The sequence below is a fragment of the Aspergillus caelatus genome (genome assembly GCF_009193585.1).
Source record: "Aspergillus caelatus strain CBS 763.97 unplaced genomic scaffold BDV27scaffold_10, whole genome shotgun sequence".
Lineage (NCBI taxonomy): Eukaryota > Fungi > Ascomycota > Eurotiomycetes > Eurotiales > Aspergillaceae > Aspergillus > Aspergillus caelatus.
In genome coordinates, this window is record NW_022475273.1 from 47,136 (window position 1) to 54,785 (window position 7,650).

The following is a 7,650-nucleotide window of genomic DNA, read 5'->3' on the forward strand; positions in this document are numbered from 1 at the left end:
AGTACTCCCCTCCATCGCCATGGGGATGAAATCATCGAGTGTCCGTTCGGCTCGTTCATTGACGACCTGGCAAACTTAATAGACAAGGAAAAAGATTATGGCACCCCGACTCACGGTTGGAACTTCAACTGTGATCGACGATAATCAAATAATAATAATAATAATAATAATAATCATAATCATAATAGTAATTTTATTATTACTATATCAAGAATGTGATATCAACTTATGGAGTACATGGAGACAATCGGGGATCGCCGCCCGCTGGGTGGCCAGAGAGCAATCGTGTATCATGATCTCCAAGTCCAAACAAGAACCCCCCAATCAACATGATGAGAAAAGAGGAGTCAACGTAGAGAAAAGTAGAACTAGAGAAATAAAAAAAATAATAATAATAATAGTAATAATAATGAAACTTATTATATTTATTGATTACGTTACAAGTCGAAAAAGTACATTGACTCATGAATCTTCATTGCACGAGTCAGTTACACTCTAAAGCTTTTACTGTACCACTCGAGTCGGACAGCTGGTAACCACTCGCAACGAAATGGAGTTGTTTGCATGGGGTATCAATAGGCTCTTTCATCCTATCTATAGTCTATCTACCTGCCTGAATTGGCAATTTGGACTGTTATGGATTCTCTCAACAATTCCGACAAAGGTAAAAGGGGTCGGATATGGCAACAGGAGGTATCCGGCATGATATAATGTGGAGACACACGAAAAAAGAGTCTGTACCTTACAGTGAACCTCAGACCACGGAGACTTTGTCAATGTACTGAGAGAGGAAGGACCTTTTGCTCAGAAAGGGTGCCAACCAAGGTCGAGTCAATTCTGTCAGCGTTGGCCAGAGCTCCCTGGCTTCTCTTCCGTCCAAGAGGTGGGCAGTGAAACCATGGGTCCAACCAGCGAGAAAACAAAATACTGCCACTGGAACCCAGGGTGCAAACGTCACCTTCTTGCCAAGAGTGAAACCTTTGGGTTCCACAGCGCAGATGCTCTTTGTCTTGGAAAGAGGAGTCCAGCACATCATCTGGTTGGCGGACTGCCCTTCCCTGGTGGAGTCTTCCGCATTCATCTCTGATATACTAGGTCGATAGCGGATAGCTGATACACCCTAAAGAATCCTTCCTCTTCTCGCACGGGGAAGATTAGAAAAGCAGGTTAGATGGGTATCAGAATGGAGAGAGCTAGAGGTGGAGCTGGTTGGTGCCAAGTGAGATGCATGTATGTATGGATATGTATGTATGTACGGTACGGGGCATACATAGTATACATACCGTCGTATCCGATTTATCCGTGATTCAATAACCTTTGCCTGCTATATTCAGGACGCGCTGAATTGGGTTTTGGAAAAGAGAAAAAAAGAAAAAAAAAATATTATCAAATAAAAGTAAAAGTAAAAATAAAAAGAGAGGGAAAAATGGGAGAGAGAGAGAAAGACGAAAACAGGATTCAAGCACCAAGGATCTGTAACTTCATTTATTTTGACTCTGCGTCGTAGACCATCAATGTGTGTATGTACTGTACCAAGAGTACTTCTGTATGGAGGGAGATGATATGATATGATATGCAGAGAGAAAAGTACTGACACTGCTCCAGGTCAGTACGAAAACAAGAATGGAAGGATGGAGAAAAGACTGAACTAGTTGTTCCGGACCAGAGGGCCGACGATTCAACGTTGACGGATCGACAGAGCTTACTTGCTACTCCGCATAAAATGGACCCTCATTTTAATGAGATAGATTGATTGATTGTACTCCGTACTCTGTGTTATCTGCCGACTCCACCAAATAACGAACTACCTTTAGCCACGTCCCTTACCAATAACAGGCTCCAAGCGGTGCGGTTCCCTCCTTCCGATGCTTCGTACATTGGAAGCAAACCGGATATAATCGTTTGGCCTGGACGGTCTAGATTGTGCCAACCACGCCGCATCCTGCATTGGCCATGCTCGCCCGTCCGTTCCCCCCCATAAGCCCAGAACCTAATTATCGCTGCTGATAATTGTCCGATTGGCGAACCTTGACTCCCGTCAGACGATGATCGTTAATCACCAACACTGCCCCTCAATGTCTTTTTGTAAAGATACGTTCTTTGTGTTATGATTCGCCTACAGGGCGGAATACACCAGAAGTTTATAGTATGCCAAGAGAAATAATTTTTTTTTTTTTTTTCCTTTTTTCTTTTTAGAAGAAAAGAAAAGAAAGGGAAGGGGGGCTTGTGACCTTTGGCCCGAAGCAGATCAAACAAGGACGATGAGATTTCTTTAAAGAATTTTCTGAGAATTATCCTGATGAATTTCTTGTCTTGAACTCGTCACCCGCCAATGTGACATTCGGCGTCGGCCAACGACTGCTCCCAACTGAATAACCGGAAGAACGACCCCCGCCGCGCGACCGATCCTTGATTCTGCCAGATTCGCAACTGTCGATTAATGCTGCACCAACTGCTGATCAACATCGTCATCAACCGCTGATTTTCAATCTCCCGCTCGATGGCCCGGAATGTGTCCTGCCCACCGTTGTCCCCATTTGGGGTCAAGAGTGGACCAAGAACATAGCCGAGGCGCTCCAAACTCAACAATTCCAAGGTGAGACCACTTCGACCAACGTCGCCCCCGAGTTTATCGACTTCACCCGTGCGCTCGGTCTCGTACAGTAGCATCGCACAGAGCCCGAAAAAGGCGCAGATGAGATTCAGCTGCATTGGCGTGGTGAGCGCCAGGACCGCGAGACCGATCGCTTGCACCTTCGTGTGACCTGGGGGAGAAAGACCACCGCCATAGCCGCCATTGCACCCATTGCTATCCGCGATACGCCCGTAGCAAATGCTGACGAGTATCCGGTACAAGCGCGCCGACCCCAGGATTCCGCCAGGCAGTCCGGCCAGTAGAGCCTTGAACACCCAGCCAACACTGAGAACCTGTGAAGAGAATTTAGGGGAAGCGCCATGGCCGAGAATTTTCATCAATTCTACGGGCATTTCTCCACGCCGGACAGTCACCTCAATCCTATCATGCACATTTTCAGCGGACAACACCTGTTTCGCAAAGTAATCGTAGATTCGGGCGGCCATCTTCATGTCACCCGCGTTACAGAACACTTCTGGTGTGGACAACGCTGATCATTGCGTTAGTAAGTAGACTCCAGAACCACGGCCTGTAGTGTATGAATAGGAGATGCCTACCAAAGCATTTCAAATAGGAAATAGTCGCGACGAAACATGTCGGTAGCCTGAGGGTAGCCGGTGCAAACTCCACTGGAAGGCTCAGAAAGCTATGTCCCCCTAGTCGAGCTAGGCTCTCCAAAGACCTGCCTTTCAGTACAGACAATTCGCAGGACCGAGAAGAAAAATTGGCAAATGTTTTCATCCGACGCAGCGCTCGTGCATGGGTCACGGCGGGCTGAACTCTCATATGTAGGGTTGACCGCATTACCCGGATCCGATCAATGACCCTATCGCGGCGTCGTGGGGGCTCGTTGTCTTCGATCAGGCTGGGGTTATCGACTGTAGCTCCATGAGAAAAGGTTTATCACACCAAGTGGGCACTCCAAGGGAATATTTACCTGGGGAAACCGGGCTAAGTTCTTTGCCCGGGTCATATTTGTCCAACTCCAGTGGGTCTAGATGTATTCGAGCGGCAAGCTCATTGAAGGCGACAGCGGCTGTGTGTCGATCGATATGAAACGACCAAGTGCTGTCTCTGGATACGGTTCGAGACGAACTGATGAGTGATAGGTTTTCATGGTCGCAAAAAAGTTCTTGATCGAAGGGATTTCCGCTCTTTGCAAGCATTCCAGCCATGTGAGCGATCTCAGGATCCATGTCGCCACAATACGAGCTAGCCTGTGTCGCGGAGCTGGTGGTGGTCGCCGATGGCTCCAAGAGGGGGTAGCAGCTTGATACTCGACGACAGGGCTCCACAAACTCACCAAACAGGTTCTGACGCACATTTTCCTTATGGAAGAGGGCAATAGGCGTTAAGGTGCGTTTTGACGGGTGATGAGACACGGTCACGCTTGTATATTCAGACTTGTGTGAGTGTGTTGTTTTGTCGCTAGCCTTTCTATCCTCAAAAGGCCCTATTCGTTTCCTGTGGTCTTGGAGTAGCCTCTGTCCATTTGCGCTTCGATAGCCTCCAGTATTGTCGCCCACGGTACACATATGGTCGCAGCAATCAAAATTCCCAGCAGCATACTTATCATGGAACCCGGGAGCACTAAATTGAGATTTCGGGCGTCGAGACTTGCGGGAACGAAGGAGGGTCACGAAGCGCCCAGAGCCTTTGACCAAATGCGGAGAATTGGCACGCGAGTCCAAGGATGTTATTTTGGTGTTATTGGCGCCTATGTGAGACAAGAAATCTTTCAGCAAAGGTGCTTGCTCATGCTGCGCCTGTGGATTGTTCTGGAATAAGGAATTAGAGTGAATTTCTCTGGACTGCTCATCGCAGGCGGGATTTGATCCGGTTCCAATCGACGCATCATGGCTCATATCACTTGGTGAACCTCCATATTGGCGGTGCCGATCATCGCTTAACTTCGCATGGCCTGCACGAGTCCATTTTTGTGCGCTGCTTTCGCTTGTGGATGATTTGGAAAAGAGGCTGAAGAGCCCCATTACTACCCCAGATATATCAAGAGTGAGAGGCGCAGCGTGTAATAAGCGAAGTCGTAGACCACGCCCCTTGGTAAAATGAAAGTAGGACTATGTACCACCAAGTCGAGTTCGAATATACTAAAACTTGAAACACAGTAAGAGAGACCATAGCAGCAACTTCCTTCGGCGAATGTACTAGTCGCTCCTTCTGCTCTGGAGTATGCTGAATGCGTACAAAGACCCTGCTCAATATGTCAGCCGGTGGCAGGCATTCATTCCAAAAACTAAACGCATCAGCTCTATGAGAGTACATCATCTTACCGTATGAAAGTATACGGCTACAGCTGCACCATACAGTGTCATCAGAACTATAGAAGAGATACAATACATACTCCAACGAAGGCAATGGAGGATAGGCTGACGGACAGAGACAGGGACCTTCACAACAATAGCCATACATAAAAGAAAAATCTATTATGGTCAATCCAAACGCCAATGCTGAATACGTGGGCAGAACATAAACCCGACAAGCTGAGGGCCAACCCAATAGAAATCTAAATCATCATACAATACCTTGTTTCCTTGTGCACTGCAAGTCGAGAGGAGTCCATGCCCCAGTGGGAGACGAGAAGGGCGATTGGAACGTAACCATGTTTCCGTCGAATCCTTAACAATAGACCATGTCACTGACCTTTAAAAAAAAGTAGAATCAAACGCCATTACCATGCAAGTTTTAATTGTGCACCAGGCACCCTTAGCGCGATGTCTGGATTATATCAAGACGATTCGTCGTTTTCGCCTTCTAGAAGGATATATTGCAGAATATCACTCAATGTGAGAACGCCTTTTAGTCGGAAGTTTTCGTCCACCACTACCAGGCGGTGAACACGAGACTTGCGAATTGTGTCAAAGATAGTATCCAGACCATCATTCAACGAGCATGTATAGATACCAGGGAAATCCTAATGAGGTCCTATGTCAGCCCTTAGAGAAGAGGAGAGTTTCAACAGCAGAACATACTGGGGACCGCTTTTTCAACGCCTCTCCAACCGTTAGGCTTAAGTCATCGTATACACCACCTTTGATCAATGTGATAACATCAACTGATTCGAAGACGTTGTACACAACACCTGGAAGTAAGTGGTTCTTTTAGTACTTGGATAGAAGTTAGGCTGGGCAAACTCATACCTTCCGAATTTACAATAGGCACACTCGATATGCTCCGCTCCACAAGGATATGGATTACATCGATAACAGGCGTATCCATTGATGCTGTTGCTACATTTTCATAGCTGCCTAGCAATATCTCCCCCAGGGGTCTGCGCAGCTTCTGTGTCTCACTGACATTGACGGCGACGAACTTCAAGATACGGTACTGTGTAACTACACTCAGGACATGTGATCTGTCCGTTTGACTATCATTAGTAACCAAAGGAATTCGTCGAGCCCGAGAGTCAAGCATGCGCCGACAGGCTTCATAGAGAGGCCTTTCCGGATCGATAGAAATGGTCTCCGGCGGAGCAACCCCTAAAGCTTTTTCTACCTCTATATTTGTAGCTCATTATCAGTACCGGTCCAAGGTATATTAAATTGCGGGGAGGGGTGAGTGGCGTACCTCGGAGGCTGTCCAGTCGGAATTGATCTATTTCACCCAAAGCTGCGGGGTTCTGAAAATAGTATTGAATGACATTGATGTAATCGGAGGTGGTGAGAAGACCCGCGAAAGTCGAGGTTTTAGAGTCCCATAATGGAGCTGACACGATGCCTGTTGATTAAGCAATGTGAAACCTCGTCAGTACATCTTCCTCCTGAACATCGAATAGCCCGTTTGCGACGTCGCACCCTTTCGCGGAAGAATAACGGGCAGGGGACACGGCGCACCGCACTATCCACCAAACAAGGGAAGTACATGCCATTCTGGATTAAGATATTCAAACTCTCTTTCACTGACAAAGAGGTGTCGAAGATGATAAGCCGAAAGCTGAGCGGAAGGACATCGTAACTGTTACGGACTTTGAGGAAGTTGCGAATGGCACGCTACAGACAGATATGATCGATAGGGAGAGTTATTAGCCAAAGTCTCCAACTATATCTACTGAGCATGCTCGGAAAGGAGAGTATGGGCGAATGAATGGTAGGGAATCGCAGCTCGTGCTCGGAGATAGTAGCATGATGGACTGAGGGGGCCACAAGCCCACAATACCAAGCAGAGGGGAAGGGAGAAATAGGGAAGAACAGCCGGAGATGAGATAATTAGGGCGAATAAAAGAGGCCCGACCAAGAAAACAAAAACTCTAAGAAAAATTGAAACTCACTAGGCCCTGTCGCTCTTCCCGATCGATCGCCCTTTCGGGCTGGGTTGGGGGCATTGGATGCGAAAGACCGCGCGGGCGGAGGTATGAGGAGGGCTGCACAAAACCTCCCTCGTGACCAGACACAGGGTGACGACTAGGGATGGAGGTGAGATTGTTGGTGTTGCGGATGGAAGTGGTAATTGGAGTCGTCGTAGTAATGGGGGAAGCGGGAGAAGGAGCAGCAACAGTAGTGTCGTTGGTCGTCGTCGTGGCGGGTCTGGGCGGCAGTCTGATTCTGCCCGTGGGGTTCTTGTCCGCCATCGGCATCACGGCCAACGGTGAGAGGAGGCCGGAATTAACTTATGACTCGGAACCTGCATGTAGTTTGGAGGGGCAACGCTAGAGGGATTACCTGTAGCGTACAATAGGCGGCTCAATGAAAAACCAAATGGGTTTAGTATCCAGAGTTCTCTTTATTTTTTCTCTCTTCTTCTTCAGGGTACGTAATGTACCAGGGAACAAAGAACAAACAATGTAGTCAAGAGTCAAGTCGGAGGGGAGCTGGGAACACCAGTGGGAGCTGAGTACGACAAATAATACAGGAGATCATGATAATAGTAATATGGAAGGTTTCATCATGGATAGCGATATCGATTGTTGATTGAGAAAATCAACAAGCGCAGATATAGAAGTAAAATATAGTGCCCTATCAAAAGAACTAGCTAGCTTTTCCAAAAGAATATTGATTTTC

At 47.3% G+C, this 7,650-nt stretch overlaps 3 protein-coding genes across 3 annotated transcripts; all 3 read right to left on the reverse strand.

Annotated features, from left to right (window-relative positions):
• Positions 1 to 473: 473 nt before the first annotated feature.
• Positions 474 to 1,671, reverse strand: BDV27DRAFT_120530 (uncharacterized protein). The gene has a single exon (XM_032065125.1). It carries the CDS (start codon positions 1,079 to 1,081, stop codon positions 755 to 757), a length of 327 nt encoding a protein of 108 aa, XP_031932661.1. The 5' UTR covers positions 1,082 to 1,671; the 3' UTR covers positions 474 to 754.
• Positions 1,672 to 2,322: 651 nt separating this feature from the next.
• On the reverse strand, positions 2,323 to 4,626 carry BDV27DRAFT_141071 (uncharacterized protein; the record flags this gene model as incomplete). Its single annotated transcript, XM_032069773.1, has 2 exons — positions 2,323 to 3,125; positions 3,573 to 4,626. 2 exons carry the CDS (start codon positions 4,624 to 4,626, stop codon positions 2,323 to 2,325), a joined length of 1,857 nt encoding a protein of 618 aa, XP_031932662.1.
• A 755-nt stretch (positions 4,627 to 5,381) lies between these two features.
• On the reverse strand, positions 5,382 to 7,226 carry snf4 (AMP-activated serine/threonine-protein kinase regulatory subunit SNF4; the record flags this gene model as incomplete). Its single annotated transcript, XM_032071666.1, has 6 exons — positions 5,382 to 5,567; positions 5,626 to 5,735; positions 5,794 to 6,150; positions 6,221 to 6,370; positions 6,420 to 6,642; positions 6,921 to 7,226. The coding sequence occupies 6 exons, from the start codon at positions 7,224 to 7,226 to the stop codon at positions 5,382 to 5,384; spliced, it is 1,332 nt and encodes a 443-aa protein (XP_031932663.1).
• Between the last annotated feature and the right edge of the window lie 424 nt (positions 7,227 to 7,650).